Source organism: Nannospalax galili, unplaced genomic scaffold, assembly GCF_000622305.1.
Source record: "Nannospalax galili isolate Female #2095 unplaced genomic scaffold, S.galili_v1.0 scaffold842, whole genome shotgun sequence".
Classification (NCBI taxonomy): domain Eukaryota; kingdom Metazoa; phylum Chordata; class Mammalia; order Rodentia; family Spalacidae; genus Nannospalax; species Nannospalax galili.
This window is the reverse complement of record NW_008349291.1, coordinates 1,412,468-1,429,156: the sequence shown is the minus strand read 5'-3', so window position 1 is coordinate 1,429,156 and position 16,689 is coordinate 1,412,468. Positions and strand designations below refer to the sequence as shown.

Here is a 16,689-nt window from a genome sequence, read left to right as displayed (position 1 = left end):
AAATAAATAAATTTTTTAAAGTTTAATTTAAAAAAAAAACCTCCAAAAGGGGCTGGGGAGATAGCTCAGTCAGAAAAGCACTTGCTACGCATGTAAGGACTGGAGTTCAGATCCCTGCACTCATGTACAATGCTGGGTGCAGTGGTGTGTGCTTGTAATCCCAGCCCTGGGGAGACAGACAGGCAAATGCCTGGAGTTTGCTAGGCAACATGTCTAGCCAAACTGCTGAGCTCCTTCAGTGAGATTCTGTTTCAAAAAATTAGGCAGAGGGCCAATGGTCAAGACTGATGGCCTGAGTTCAATCCCCAGAATTCACACGGTGAAGGCAAACTAACTCCCAAAATTTGTCCTATGACCTCCATGCATGCACATTGCCCTACACATACACACACACACACACACACACACACACACACAGGAAGAAGTCAAGCATCATGCCTGTAATCTCAGCACTTGGAAGGTGGAAACAGGAGTTCAAAATCGTCCTTGACATAACAAGTTCAAGGCCAGCCTGGGCTACAGGAGATCCTATTGTAATTATAAATAAATAAATAAATAAATAAATAAATAGGACAATATTTTAAAAGGAAGGAAAAAATAGGGGAATGGTTAACTATGAAATGAGTATGGGAAAACATGCCCCTAGTTGAGGTTCAATGAAGGGTCAAGTAGGACTTCTTCTAAGGCCTTGCACTTGCTGTGCCTAAAGAATCCCATCATATAACACTTATAAAGAACTGGGCTGTGGAGGATCTATACCAGGTAAGCTGTGTGACCCTGCAAAGGGCACAGCCCTCCCCACCTCACTTCCTCATTCCCAAAGCCACCACAGAGGACAGTGATGGGCTCACTTGTAGCGCAGCCGCTCCTCGCCACTGGCCGGTGGCTCCTGGGTGACCCAGGCCACCATGGCCTGCAGGTGGGGTGGCTGTAGCAGGAAGTCCAGCAGCTTTCTGTTGACAACCTTGCACTCCTGAAGGACGTCTTCCTCATCCAGCAGCTCAGGCAGGCTCAGGTCTTCCTTCTCCAGTAGAGTGTCCAGGTGCGAGCTTGTGTGCAGGTCAAACTTCCAAAACATGGCGCCCTGCACATGGGCACAATCAACATGTCACACTCTTCTAGGAGCCCCTGACATCTAGGAACCCCTGCTGGATGAGGAACAGCAACAGTGACCAAGCACCCTATTTGGGTCCCCGACCCGGGTACACAGGCCCCAGGCATGGATTCCACTCTTGGGTCAAGTCTGTCCTGCGTGGTGGCTACCACCAGCTCAGTGCCACCACCCCATATACTCAATGCCTCGACCAGTACCCAGTCCTGCCAGTGAACCCAGAGCCCACCATCTCTGCCTCCAAGTTCCTCTCCTGCAGTCTAAGAAGTCACTTCACAACCAAAGTCAACTGTCCTCCCCACTCTAGCCTAAGGCCTGCTGAAGTCCTGAGTGTGGATCACAGCCTGCAAACAAAGGCCAAAAGCCCTGCAGTGACCTCAGCCCACCCCCACAAGCCTGTGTCCACTGTCCCTATATCTGGACAAGGATAGCACTTGAACTTCTAACTTCAGATTCACTTTATTTGTTGAACAAATTTAAATGCTCCATGACCTCTTAGTGCACAGCTGCTGCCCAACCCAGCAAATCACCCAAGGCCGCCTGTGAGGTATAGGGTGGTGGCAGCAGAAAGAGAGGAAGTATGCTCATCTCCAGGCTGTGGCTGTTGCCTGGACACCACACACACAAACACAGCTTAACCATCCTCTCATCACCCCACACCCAGGCCCTGGACAGGGAAGAGGAAAAGCTGGGGTTGGGGATCCCAGGACAGGATAGTCCCAAGCAGGGCCCCCAAAGAAACCCATGTCAATAAACAGTTTCAGCAGGAGACTAGTCGGCACAGACTAGCACACAGAGTCCTATGGCACCACTGTTCTGAGTCCCTGACCTGCTCTGATGCATTGCACCCTGTTAAGGTTCAGATAGCCCCGCCCCCCTCACCAACAGGGTCTCACAGACTTCTCAAGCTCCTAAGAAAAGGAAACTGAGTTGATAAGCACCTTGGTCTTTGAAGTCAAGAGAAGCAGACTTTTCTCCACTGTTTGGCCAACACAGCAGGCTTCCCCTTTGATCTCTAAAGAGGACAGGTTTTAAGAGTCCTGCTCTCCCACATCCCCAACTTAAAAAAAAAAAATCTTCCCACCTTCTGCAGGAAGCAGAAGCCTCCCCCTTAAAAAAGACCCCAGCTCACGACCCCAGTAGACATTTTCCCTGCCTGGAAGGGAATCTGTCCCATGTGTTCCTTTGCTAATAAACTGCTTTCTCCTGATCAACCCTATTCGTCATACGGCTACTTTTTACCTATCACTCCCCACAGGAGGCCAATGAGGCTCCAACTGACACAGACCAACCTGCACACCTGGCTGCTTATTCAGCAACACATACTGTGTACACACACCCAAGCCACAACTGCCCTGATCAAAGCAGTCATCACCTCATCACACAGGATGGAAGAACTGAAACCTGAACAAATCAGGAGACTTCCCTGACCTCAGAGGCCACCTGGCCCAAGGACAGGAACTCTTGCTACAGTTAAGTGCTGACCACAGCTTCTGTTCCTCACTTGCCTCCTAACAACCTCCCAACTACCTGAGGCAGAGGCTGCTGCTGGCCCAGGCCACCTTGGATGAAGCCAGGACAGATCAGAGTCAGAGGTGACTACAGCTCGGGACACAGACACCAGTCCCTCTCCTATAATGCTCTTCCAGACTCTCAACCCTTCTTCCAGGTCCAGATGTCCCCTCTGCTCTGACTTTGACTGTCTCCCAAGACCCTCAGATCTGCAACATGACTGACTGCCAGACCCCGGGGAGAAGACTTCATCCTCCATAGCCTGCCAGCTAGAGCTTGCTGAAGGGGCAGTCAGCACCCCAGTGGCCTCCGGCTGCTCTCAAAGGCCTCCTGGAAGCCCACCCTTGCTCTTCCAGCCTCCATGGGCTACAACCCTCACTTGCCCTGGACATATTGCTCTTCATTGTTTCCACTCTTCTCATCCTTCCAGTCTCTTAAGCATTCTCTTTACACAGGGCCTTCCCCAAACAGCATGGCTAAACGAGCCCCAGGCCCTGCCTTTGTCTACTTGCTCTGTTGGGTTTCCCTGAGAAGTATGCTGGGACCTGTACGGAGCTTACCACTATCCAAAAAGACCATTACCACACAATAATGACACTCCTATAACATATATGCTCAGACTACTCTTCCAAAACCTTCCTCTGTTACTGAGAGCACCCAGGGCTAGCACCTGGCACAGAACCTCACACTGCAGTGGTAAGCACTCACAAACATTAAATGCTCAAGGACACACCGGTCCCCAACCCATGTTGTCACAAGGCTGCTGGCCCTGAGGCAGGAGGCTGCCAGTGAGGGAACTGATACAATAAAACCACTTCCACCTCTTGGCCCCATTCCTTCAAGGACAGAGGGAGGACGTTCAGAGAGGAGGAGGTACCGTATCAAACAGGATAGGCTGGCGGGGGGGGGGGTGATGCAGGTGTTGTCCCACATGAGGAGGGAAGATGAAGGCACCCGTTTCACAGGAAACAACATGCTGTACAGACCTCCTGGGGGACCCTTCTCCACCTCCTATCCCACTTAATGGGGCCAACCAACCACTGTCACAGATGAGAAAACTGGCACACAAAAGTGAGTCCCCAGGCATAAAGCACACTGATAGAAAGCAGGGGCAAGGAGGGGCAGACTTCCTGACCTGGGTGTACCTGGGACCACAATAATCTCAAGGGGCAACTGCCACATTAACCGTGACTCTGCTAATTTCCGGCCGAAGCCCACATGTGGAAAACATCAAGAAATTCAATATGGGGACTGGTGAGATGGTTCACTAGTTAAGAGCACTTACTGTTCATACAGAGGACCTGGGTTTGGTCCCCAGCACCTACATGGCAGCTAACAACCATCTGTAACTCCAGTTCCAGGGGATCCAACACTGTCTTCTAGCCTATTTGGGCATTGCACAACATGGGTATACTTATATACAGGCAGGCAATGCACTCATTCACATAAAATAATTTTTTTAAAAAAAAAAAGTTCAATATGAGGGGCTGGCGAGATGGCTCAGCGGTTAAGAACACTGGTTGTTCTTTCAGAAGACCCGGGTTCGAATCCCAGCACCCACATGGCAGCTGGCAGCTGGCAGTAACTCCAATCCCAGGGGCTCCAACGGCCTCTTCTGACCTCTGCGGGCACTGCACGACACAGGTGCACTTACCTACATGCAGGCAATACACACACATAAAAAATAATTTTTTTTTAAAGTTAAAAAAAAAAAGCTCGGGGCTGGAGAAATGGCTCAGCGGTTAAGAACACAGACTGCTGTTGCAGAGGACCTGGGTTCAATTCCCAGCACCCACATGGCGACTATGAACCGTCCGTCCTTAACCCCAGTGCCAGGGGAATCATGAGGATCTGAGTTCAGTTATTAAAAAAAAAAAAAAAAAGCTCAACATGAGCCAGGCATGGTGGTACACTGGGGAGGCAGAAGCAGGTGGATCTCTGTGAGACTGAAGCCAGCCTGGTCTACACAGTGAGTCCAGGCCAGCTAGGGTTGCAGAGGGACCCTGTCTAAAAATAAATAATAAAACAACTTAACATGATGTACATGAAGCCTGTGTACATAGGAGGCTGTGTCAAACAGCAGTAAGGAAACCAGACAGGTCAAAAAGCTGCCCGAGGGGCTGAAGAGGTGGCTCAGTGATTAAGAGTACTGGCTGCTCTTGTAGAGGATCTGGGTTTGGTTCCTAGCACCCAGATGGCAGCTAACAACCATCCCTAACTCTAGTTCCAAGGGATCTTCTGGCACCTGTGGCCATTGCATGCATGTGGTACACTTACACACATGCAGGCAAGGCACTCACACATATAAAATAAACAGTAATTGCTAAGGGGGCAGATTTCTTTTGAGGTTTTTTTTTTTTAATTATTTTTATTTTATGTGTATGCGTGTATTGCCTGCATGTAGGTAAGTGAACCCGTGTCGTGCAATGCCCTCGGAGGTCAGAAGAGACTGTCAGATCCCCTGGGACTGGAGTTACAGACAGTTGTTAGGTGAATTTAAAGAAAAGAAAAAAAAAGTTTTAAAATTGAGCCAGGCACCGTGGTGCACACCTGTAATCCCAGCACTGAAGAGGCTTAGGCAGGAGGATCAGGATGTTCAAAGTCAATCTTAGCAACATAGCAAGTTCAAAACCAGCCCAGGCCACTTAAGACCCAACAAAGTTAAAATTCTAAGGCAAAAAAAGAATATAGAATGAAATAAAACTGATTGTAGTGATGACTACACAAAGTTACGAATAGACTTAAGAACTAAATGAATTGTGTCCTTTAAATGTATAAACTGGATGGTATATGAATTATATCTCAACAAAACTGTTAACAAAGAAACAAAAGCTGCCCCCGGACACCACAGTGAGGCAGGCTTGGGCCTACAACTGTCTGGCTCACCAAGGCTGGGAAGCTCAACCAGAACCCCTTTTCCATCCTTCACTCCCAACATCCTTGAGGTAAGCCCACCTTGTTTAGTTTACATGGTGTGTGGTGTGAGGAACCTAAGCAGTGTGGAGTCTCACTAAAATGGACCATTACAGCTCTCTAAGCCTGTAGGCGGTCCTGACTACACTCTGGACACAAAGCCAGGGCCCTCCACAAGGGCAGAAGCAGGAGGCTTGTGCTCCATGTCAACCTAGGCCCAGAGTATGGCCTACCCTCATATAGGGCTGTCTACCACAAAGCTGAAGGTCAACTCCTGAGCCAGGCCTGGAGAGGGACCACCGAGCAGAGCAATTAACAGGCTCACAGCTGAAAGCACTGTGGTGGCCAAATGCAGTTTGAGGGTTTGTAAAGGAGCCCAGAGGCTAGAGGACCAGGTAGGCTCTTGCAGACTCGCAGATGGTCAATATGGAAAGCCTTCACTGATGAGAAGCCAAGGCTTCTGTCGGGGTAGCCCACAGGGTACCATGCAGAGGGAAGTGGGCAGCGTCACCTCTATGAACTAGTAACACATTTTCCATTTTAATGAAGGGGCATAGGGCTTAGGGCCAGAAGATGGCTCAAGAGGTAAAGGCAATCCGCCTCCAAGTCTAACAACTGGAATCCAATCCCTCAGACCCACAAGAGAGAAGAGAGACCTATGCAAGTCTTGTACACATGCGTATACACACACACAAAGTAAATAAATTAGTGTAATAAAGTGGGGCTATACTTGGTGAAAAGAACAGCCTTCCTCCACAGTGGGAGAGAGGTCAGAGGCAAGGCCAAGCCACCATTGTGGAAAACCTGGGTACCTGGCCCTTCAGTATCTTGTCTCCTGACAAGACAGAATAATTATCGTCATTTCCATTTGACAACAAAATCCCATTTGGAGAAGGGGTCCAAAGGAAGAGAACCACAGTTACCAAGAGACTGACGCTAAATCCAGACCACATGCCCTGGCATTCTGACAGAGGGCAGAAATTCTCACAGCTGAGGCCCATATACTCACTTCTAGGACACCTGTTTAGAAGACACAGGCCACGGTCCCTCAAAACCACCTGCTCCAACTTCACCACCTGCCTCAGTGAATGGACTAAGCTTCTTTCCCTAAGCTGGTTTCCCAGAGAACTGGGCTAGGGCCCACTGGGACAAATCAGGAAAGTGCTGGCTAGTATGGGGTGCATGTGGCATCCAGTTGCCGCCACATGAGCCTGGGAAATCCAGACCATCAGGCAAAGCTGCTGATCAAAGGCAACTGTCCTGATATGACAGGGGGAGCCCCTTCCAGGCTGTCCCTGAGGCCATGTCCAGATACTCTGAAGCAGGACATGTAGGAAGGAGATAGTCACTACACCAAGGGTGACAGCACTTAAAACAGAAAAGCAGGAGGAGACTCAACATTTGCCCAAATGACAAGTGCTTCTCCTCAGAGCATTTAGATACTCAGCACACACACCCCGCCACCCCCACCTTACAATTTTCAGTAAGCTCAAGAAAACGGAAGTGACTACCACTGGTTTTAGAGACGGTTTGAAAACCAAGACTGGCTGCTAACGGAAGGAGAATTATAAATAAGCAAGAAAGCCATCAGAAACAAAAAGCACCTCTGCCTCTGTGCTCTACCACCGTCACCTCTGCCTCTGTGCCACCACCACTGTCACCTCTGCCTCTGTGCTGCCACCACTGTCACCTCTGGCTTCTTGTTCTGCTGTTGTTCTATGGTCTCTGACACCAGTTCCTTCTCAGGAGCCTGCCAGGCCCTGGACCTTCTCCCTCCCTGGCTCAGACAGGGCCTCACTGTGGTTCCTACACTGTCCCCACTGTTGCTGCAGCCACCACTGTCGTGGCTAACAATCTGCCTGCTAGGGAACCTATGGACAGGCTCTTTATCTGCCAATCCTTCCTCCCTTGCCCTGACTTCAACCATCTAGAAATGCAGGACAGGGACAGAAAGGCCTCTGGGAGAGCGTTCACTAGAGCCACCTGAGCTGCACCAAGTCTCAGCAGAGGCTCCAGCATCAGGACAGGCCCACAAGGCCAGCTGGATGTTCTAGGAGGGGAGAAAACCCCCATGACCAACAGCAGGCCTGCTAGCTCCTTAAAAGGCTGAGTGAATCTGAGACAAAACCTCATGCCTCTAGCTTAATGCCACAGTCAACTCTTGGCCAAATCTGGAAAAGGGGTTTGGGACACTCAATTCCAAGGATGCAGAGAAGGTAACAACCACCTAAGCAGCTGTGGCCAGGCCCCACAGTGCATGACTTCAGAACACACCACCACTGCCCTGGTTAAGTAGGCACAGGGGACAAGCACTTGGAGAAGGAGCCCCTGGGTGCTGGGACTTTCCCACAGCTTAGGAAAGCCTGGGGCGTAGGACCCTAGTAAGAGAACAAACCAGGGGCCTAACCCTGACCTCAGAACCACTCTCCTAGGCCAAGAGGCAGCTCTGACCCAACCCCAGAGTCAGCAGTCATTAGAAAGCCAAGGACGGGGGAGCAGACTTGAAGGTTCACACTTAGTACTCCAGGAGTAAGGAGTTACTTTGGGTTAAAAGGGGAAAAAGGATGAGGCTGGAGAGATGGCTCAGCGGTTAAGAGCACTGACTGCTCTTGCAGAGGACCCGGGTTCAATTCCCAGCACCCAAATGGCGGCTACAAACCATCCTTAATTCCAGTTCCAGGGGAATCTGAAGCCCTCTTCTGACCTCCGAGGCATTGCATGACACGAGTGCACTCACAAACATGCAGGCAGCACACTCATACACAAAAAATAAATATTTTTTTTTTAAAAAGTGGGGGCGGGAAGAGTTTGCTGAAAGATTTGAAACTACCCTTAGAAAAACAGAAAGGGAAACCAGGCTTGATGGTACATACCTATAATCCCAGTACTCAGGAAGCTGAAGCTAGCCTGAGCTACGTATACAGTAAAATCCTGCCTTTAAACTAAAAAGACCTAAGTCTTTTTTTTTTGGTCACAACTGGCTTCAAATTCCTGAGCTCAAGCAATCCTCCTGCTTTGGATTCCTAAGTAGCTAAGATCGGAGGCACGCACCACTGCACCTGACCAGCCAGCAATTTTATCTCTCTAAAATGAAGTCTGTGCAGCCTAACTAAGAACGTGACCCCACTGAGCCTCAATTTTCTGACCAGGGAAATAACTCATAGATGGGGTTACTGTAAGGCAGCCCTTCCTGTAGAGTCATAAAACTGATGTGCAAAGGGAAAACCCTGGTCTGGCATAGGTGTATCCCCACTAAGCTGGGTAATTCCCTCTTACCACAGCACCCAGGCCTCTCACCTGTCCCTTGCAGCAAGTCTAAGAGGCCCTCCACACTTGCACCTCAACTCCCTGCTCTCAGAAGGGCTGGGCTGTTCCCTCCACCCACCCTACAGCTCTGAGTCTGTCTACCTCCTCCTAGGGTCTTCAAGGTCTCTTGATACAGACACCACTTCCTCCAAGAAGCCTTGCCAAGCTTCCTTCCATAACATCCCCTGGTCGCCCTACAACAGCATCTGAGTCTCAGCTTTGTGAAAGGATAACACTGTTCAGGCACCTGCTACCTCCTGGAAATGCCCAGGATCTACATATAACACCAGGTACAAACTAAAGGAACTTACTGAAGGCTAGGGATGCAACTCATTTGGCAGAGTGCTTGCCTAGTATGCATGAGGCCCTGAGTTAGAATGCAGTATACTACATAAACCAGGATCAATAAGGCATCCCTGGCATCCCTGCACTTGGGAAGCAAAGGCAGAGGACTGGAAGTTCAAGGTCATCCTTGGCTACATGGTGCGCTCAAGATCAGAAGGGACTATAAAACACTGGCTTTAAAAAAAAAAAAAAAAAAAGCTAGTTGTTGGATTAATGAAAACTGGAGCCAGAGGGAAAATGATCAGTGAAGGTCACCTGGCCAGGGATCCCAAAGGAGGGAAAGAAAAAAAAAGGTGTGTGTGTGTGCGCAAATGAGGTTTTCCTCTAATGGAAAAAAATGCCACATGACCCAACCAAAGTAAACCACCACAAGATGAATGTAAATCAAAATACATATTAGCTCACACAACACACAAGCCCAAATGACACAAAATACTCAAGGATTAAAGCTAGAGTTCTCCCCAAATTAATGACATTCAGGGCTGTCCTGTGCATTACAGGACTCTGACCAGCATCCCTGACTATGATATCCATACACTAGACAGATGCTGGTCATATACCTGCTCCTGCCTTCCAGTTGTGACAACCAAAAATAAAGGTCTCCCAACAATGCCACACCCCACCTAGGGGACACATCACACCTACTTAGAACCACCAAAATGTATTACTGTAAATCAGATCTTAATCCTAAGAGCTGCTGATTCTGGTGCACTTGCTGTGCCTTGCATTCCGTACAGACATCTACAAACACTGCACTCAATCCCCAAAACCACCCTCTCAATCCCCTCTTACCACGGACAGCACTGCTGTCACCCCTACTTACAGAAGAGGAGGCACAGAACACTTGTGTAACCTGTCCAAGGACTCACCACTTGGAAAAGCAAGAGTCAGGACTCAGACCTAGGTCTAGCTGACAAAATTTTTGTTCTAAAGGCTTCTTCATTATTCCAATCCCAAAAGTAGAGTTAAGTCATTGAACCTGGGCAAAATAATTCGTGTTAGACAAAAATTTAAAAAGAACACCACAGAACAGCATTTTAAACAGAAGACAACTCCAACTCCATCCCACCCCTACTGAGTTTATGTGGCAGAGTGCAGCGAGTGAGTCTATGTGAACTGAACACAGTGCTACACGGAATGCATATAAAAAACACTCCTAGTATGTTTCTCAAGCAATCCAGTCCTTGCAACATTCGTCTTATGCTGACAGAACTTCATCCTTGGGTTGCAAGCAAGCCCACTGCCATTTTACAACTCTGACCCCAGTACCACATCTGACAGACAACACAGCTTCCTTTCCAGAAACATCTTGCTTTCCAGGCAGGTGTTAAGGCAACGGCCTCAGAACAGACACCTCTATACATAAGAGGGATCAAAAAAGACCCCAGCCAGCTGGGCCAGGTTACACAGGCCTGTACTCCCAGCTACTTGGAAGACTGAGCCAGAACAATTGCGAGTTCAAGGCCTGACTGGACTCTGCAGAGTTCAAAGCAAGCCTCAATAACTTAGTAAGATCCTGTCTCCAAAGCGGAGGTGGAGGCTCAGGTTCTGGAGGAGGCAGCTCAGGCTCTAGCTCTGAGGTAGAGGGGCACTTGCCCAGCATGCTCCTAGGTTGGTTCCCAAGCACCATCACCCAAAACAGACAAGACAGGGCCCCTAATGAGGTCACAGACATCCCAGCACCAGCACAGCCATTCTGCCCCCTCCACTCTCAAAGCCTCTGTAGTCAACCCACTCAATCCCACGGATTCCTCCTGGCTCGACCAGCGTTCCCACCTTCACATATCTGCACGTGCTGTTTCTTCCACCCGGAAGGCCCTTCTTCCCACTCTCCATGTGTTAACTCCTACTCAGCCTTCCTAGACAGAAAAAGCCACCCATCCGGCCAGTCTCACCCGTCTCTCCCACTCTGCGGCCTCCTGCCACAGCGCCCTGGGTTACCACCATCACAACACACAGTGATTGTGACTGTCCAACTCTGCCTTTGTCTCCCTGGGGTATGGACCCGACTCTTTGGCTGACCATTCCCTCATGGCCCCAGCACCAAGCAGCCAAAGCCCTGTCCTCAGCAAGGCCTCATGTCACAATGGTAGCACCCAGCCGTAACTCCCCAAGTGCCTCCTCCCCACAAGCAGCGAGAGTCAGCCACGGGCGGGACAGCCGGGGTGGGACAGCCAGGACCGAACAGTCAACAGCCAAGGTGAAGGAAAAGCCTGCTTCTTCTGGCAGAGGATGACAATCAGAGTTCAAGAGTCCATGAAGGTTGGCAAGAGTGGAAGGGCAGGAAGAAAAGAGGAAGGTGTGCAAAGGGGGAGGAAGGTGCCGACCGGGGAATGGGCCCCAAGAGTCCCAAGAGAGCTGAGTCAGAGGATGACAGGTGGAGGTGATGTGGGTCGCGGGGAGAAGACATGGAGTGGGTGGGCTGCAGGAAGAGGGTAAAGAAGGGACATGGGAATCCGCCCCCCGGACTGAAGACAGAGCGGTAGAGACAGAGGCCTGGGTGGGAGGAAATGGACTTGGCGACGCTGACAAGGGACTAGATTAGCGGATGGGGCTGAGACTCGCCGGGGGGCGGGGGGGAGTGCACGCCGGGACGGCTGCCTCGGTCCGGGTTCGGGGCTCACCTGCGCGGGGGGGCGGCGGCTCCTCGCACTCGGGGCTCATCGGGGCGCCCCCGCCGCCCCGCCGCCGGCGGCTCCGGCCCTGCCGCGGGGCCGGCTAGATGGGGCGGCCGCGTAGGCGCCGGGGCGGGCTGGGGCTCGCGGGCCCTTCTGGTTGGCGGAGTGGGGAAACACCCCGGCCTCACCGCTGAGCGACAAGCTAGGGGTTCGCGTCCAGGCAGCCGCGAGGCCCCCCGCGCAGGCGCCTCGGAGCAGGAACGCCAAGGGAAGTGGCCCCGGGGTTCCCCTCCACACACCAGCCGGCACCAGCAGGACACGGGAAAAAAAAAAAAAAAGCCGCCTTCCCCGCAGCCGCCACGGACCGCAGAGCCACACGCAGCCCCGCTGCCCGCCGCCTCAACCGTGGCTTCCCTGAAGCCTGCCGGATCTTCCCCCTGGCCCCGCAGTCCGCCTCAGGGCCTCCGACGCCCGGCGAGCTCCGCCACTGTCCCACAATGCCCCGAGCGCGGGAGGACGCCAGGGAGGCTCCACCCTCCCGGCCCCGACTCCGCGCGGTCCGCCCCGCAGTGCGCGTGCGCTCTGGGCTCCGGCGTACCGGCCCCGCCCACCCGGAACTCCGCCGTCCCTTGTGCGCCTGCGCCGGCCGTTGCCAACGCTCTCTCCCTAAATAAACCCGGACTGCTCGCTGCGCGCAAGCGCCTCGGCACCCCGGCAACCTAGTTTCTAAGACTCCATTCCAAAACTCAGTGAATATTCCGTTCCAGGAATTTTGGCCGCGCTCGGTCCCTTAGGACCTCAGTTCGCTATTCCGTCTCCTCCAAGCAGAAGAATCCATTCCGATTTTTCTCCTCCGCCGAAGCTGGGTGCTTTTGTTCCACCAGGTTCGCTACCGGGGGCTTTCTAACTGACTTCGTTGCTCACTCCGGTCTTTGCCCAGGCCACGTCTTGACTGTTGCCAGTAGCTGCATAAAGCTTCCTCTCTTCAAAACGGGGAGTGGATCTCTTAGAGTATAGCGTTGACTTTTCTGTCCTGTGTCTGCTGCACCCTGACACTTCTAATGTATTCTTCCCACATGCTATTGGTTTGGTCCTTGTATCAGATAGCTAGTGCTGTATAACAGACCACTTGCATAAAGTGAAAATTGGTAACACTGAAACCACACCCTGTGTGTCCCAGTGCCCAGAGCACCATCTCATAAGAAAAAGTAGACATGGGACCAAGCCTAAATGTGTTGCTATATTTTAAGTCTGTGGCGGCCCCAGGCCTTCCACCATTCATTAGTCAAAGCAAGTTGCATGCTCAACATCAAGAAACAATTGAATACTCTGTATATGGGGTAGAAAAGCCCATATATAGATAGAGAGAGATGGAACTGTGGAAGGGAAGGGGTCAGTCACTGCCCAGTCTAATCAAGGGTCTCAGGTTGTCTCCTCAGGTTTGCTGAGCTTTTCCTTCCACCTTTTTAAAATTATTATTAAAGACAGAGCCTTATGAAGTCCAGGGTGGTCTCAGACCATGTAGGGGAGGATGGTTTTCTTTGTGTGTTTGTGCGTTGTATATGTGTGTGTATGTGTGGTCTGCAAGTAAAGGCCAAAGGAGGTCATCCAGTCAGTATCCTGCTCTATTGCCTTCCGCCTTAGTCTCTTTAGATAGTATCTCACTGAACCTGGAACTAGGCTGGCAGTTAGCAAACCCCAATGATCCTTCTGTCTCTGCCATCCACTTGGGATTACCCGCATGCTCCAAGCACACTTGGTTTATGGGGTGCTGGGGATTGAACCCAGGGCTTTGTGCATGTTAAGACAAACGTTCTACCAACTGAGCTGCATCCCCAACACTCTGTTCTCTTCTTTCATCTTGTGTCTTTAATTTTCATTACATATGTTTGTTTTATCTACCTATGTGGTGTGCATGTACCACGGTGTAAGTGTGGAGGTCAGAAGATAGCATGCAGAAGTCAGTTCTCTTCATCACCATGAGTCCTGGAGATCCAATCAGGTCATCAGGTTTAGTGGCAAGCAGATAGGCTCAGGTATTTGAATACTTGATCCCCAATTGGTGGTGCTGTTTGGAAAGGTTATGGGACCTTTAGGAGGTACAGCCTTGCCAGAGGAAGTATGTCACTAGGGACAAGGCTTTAAGAGTTTACAGACTCACCCCCACATGCAGTTCACTCTACTTTGTGAGTGTGGTTGAAGATGTGATCTCTCAGCTTCCAGCTCTGGCCACCTGCTGCCACACCTCCCCCACAATTAGGGCTCTCCCTCTGGAACCATAAACCAAAATAAACTTTCTTTCATGAAGTCAATTTTAGTCATAGTGTTTTATCACAGCAACAAAAAGTAGCTGATGCATAAGGTCTCAAGGATCCCAGGCTAGCCTTGAACTCACTATGTAGCCAGGGATAATCTAGAACTCCTGAGCCTTCTGCCCCTGCTTCTCGAGTGTTGGGATTGCTAGCATGCACCAGCAAGCCTGTTTGGTTGGTTGTTGAGACGGTGTCAGGTCTGGCTGACCTAGAACTCATTAGGTACATCAGATTGACCTCAAACTTGTGAGGATCCTTCTGCCTTTGCCTAGCAAGTGCTGGGATTTACAGGCATGGGTCACCATGCCCGGCTAGATTTGGAGCTTTTTAGTCTTTGTGTATGTTGTACATGTTAGTACAGGTGAGTGTGTGTGCGTGTGTGTGCATGTGTGTGTGTACCTGCACATGCACATGCGGAGGCCAAAAACTGAGGTCAAGTATCTTTCTTGATCACTTTCCATCTGTGTATATATCGTGTGTCCTTGTTAGTGTGAGTATGCACATGTGCATGCAGGTGTGTGTGCATGTGAAAGCCACAGGTTGATGCTAATCATTCTTTTTTTTTTTTTTTTTTTTTTTTTTTTTTTTTTGATCTTTTTGAGACAGGGTCTCCAGCTGCCTGGAACTTGCTCTGTAGACCAGGCTGGCCTTGAACTCACAGAGATCTGCCTGCCTCTGCCTCCCAAGTGCTTGGATTAAAGGTGTGCGCCACCACACTCGGCCTTTATTTTTTTTTAACAGAGTCTTTCAGTGAACTGGAAACTCACCAATTTGGCTGGACTGGCTGGCTAGCCAATGACTTTCAGGGATCTTCATGTCATGACTGTCCATCCCCCTCCAATGCTGGGGTTATAGGCACACACCACTGTGCCTAGCTTGTTTTTTGGGGGTCTTTTTTTTTTGTTTTTGAGACAGGGTCTCACTACGATGTGCCCAGGCTGACTTGAAACTCTCTCTATAGACTAGCCTCAGACTCACAGAGATCCACCTACCTCTGCCTCCTGAGTGCTGGGGTTAAAGACTTCTATCACCATGCCAGGTCATGCCCAGCTTTTTATTTGAGTTCTGGGGATCCGAACTCAGGTGATCATGTTTGCATAGTAGGCAGTTTACCAACTGAGCCATCTACTCAGTCCCCTAACACTGAAACTCTTTTTTAAAGACTTGTTTTATTATTTTATATTTATGCCTATGTGTGTGTGCATGTATCCTCTGGAGCTGGAGTTATAGGCACATGTGAGCTACCCAATGTGAGTGCTGGGGTTCAAACTTGGGTTGAGATTGAGAGATTGAGCCATCTCTCCAGTCTCCAAAAATAAATTTTAGTGTGAGAAACATGGGTTTTAGGATTAGTCTAGTCTAGGCATGAATTCTCACTACATGTACAGAGCCAGAAATTGACCACCCTGAAACCAACTTCCTCTTGAAAAAGAATATGTCAGTAGGGGCTAGAGAGATGGCTCGGCAGTTAAGAGCACTGGCTGCTCTTGCAGAGGACCTGGGGTTGATTCCCAGCACCCACATGGCGGCTAACAACCATCTGTAACTCCAGTTCTGGGGGATCCAACACCCTCTTCTGACCTCCATGGGCATTGCACAACATGGGTGCATTTACATACATGCAGGCAATACACTCATAGACACAAAATAAAAATAAGGGGCTAGAGAGATGGCTCAGCAGTTAAGAGCACTGACTGCTCTTGCAGAGGACCCGGGTTCAATTCCTAGCACCCACATGGTGGCTACAAACCATCCTTAACTCCAGTTCCAGGGGACTCCGAACCCTCTTCTGACCACCGAGGCATTGCACGGCACGAGTACACTCACATACATGCAGGCAATACACTCATACACAAAGAATAAAATATTTTTTAATTTATAAAAAATAAGAATAAAAAGAATATGTCAATAATCTTGGTTGCAATTGCATGTGGTAGCTCATGCCTGTAATCCCAGTAGTTAGGAGGTGGAGAGAGGAGGATCAAAAGTTCAAAGCCATCCCAGATTACATGAGAACTTTGTCTCAAAAAATAGTCTTGGTTGTGATGACAAAAGGTGCAAGTTACTTTTCCCATTGCTCTGATAAAATATCTGACAAAAAGCAACCTAAGGGTTTATTTGGGCCCATAATTTGGGGGTACAGTCCGTCCTGGTGGGGAAATCATGATGGCAGAGGTGTGAGGGAGTAGGCCATTGCATCTGCCTGTAGGTAAGTGCACCCATGTTGTGCAATGTCCACGGAGGACAGAAGAGGCTGTCAGATCCCCTGGAACCGGAGTTACCGACAGGACAGTTGTTAGCCTCCATGTGGGTGCAGGGATTCAAATCCAGGTCTTCTCCAAGAAAAGCCAGTATTCTTAACCGCTGAGCCATCTCTCCAGCCCCCTTCTTTTTCCTTTTTATTTTCTCTTGGACCCCGGCCCATGGGACAGTGCCACTCATATTCAAGTGACTTTTCTCTCTCCAGTTAAGTATTTCTGGAAACACCCTCATAGACACAGTCGAGCTACGTTTCAATGGTGATTCTAAAACCAGTCAACTTGACAGTGAAGATTAACCTTCACATAAAACC

At 50.0% G+C, this 16,689-nt stretch overlaps 1 protein-coding gene across 1 annotated transcript in view; it reads right to left on the bottom strand.

Moving 5' to 3' along the window:
• Ppp6r1 (protein phosphatase 6 regulatory subunit 1) overlaps window positions 1-12,323 on the bottom strand; it is a 29,916-nt gene extending 17,593 nt beyond the window's left edge. The window contains exons 1-2 of the mRNA XM_008846669.2: window positions 11,812-12,323; window positions 852-1,084 (exon numbers count right to left, since the gene is read on the bottom strand). Coding sequence (XP_008844891.1) covers window positions 852-1,078 — 227 coding nt within the window. The 5' untranslated portion in view covers window positions 1,079-1,084; window positions 11,812-12,323. The remainder of the gene's footprint in view (window positions 1-851; window positions 1,085-11,811) is intronic.
• Between the last annotated feature and the right edge of the window lie 4,366 nt (window positions 12,324-16,689).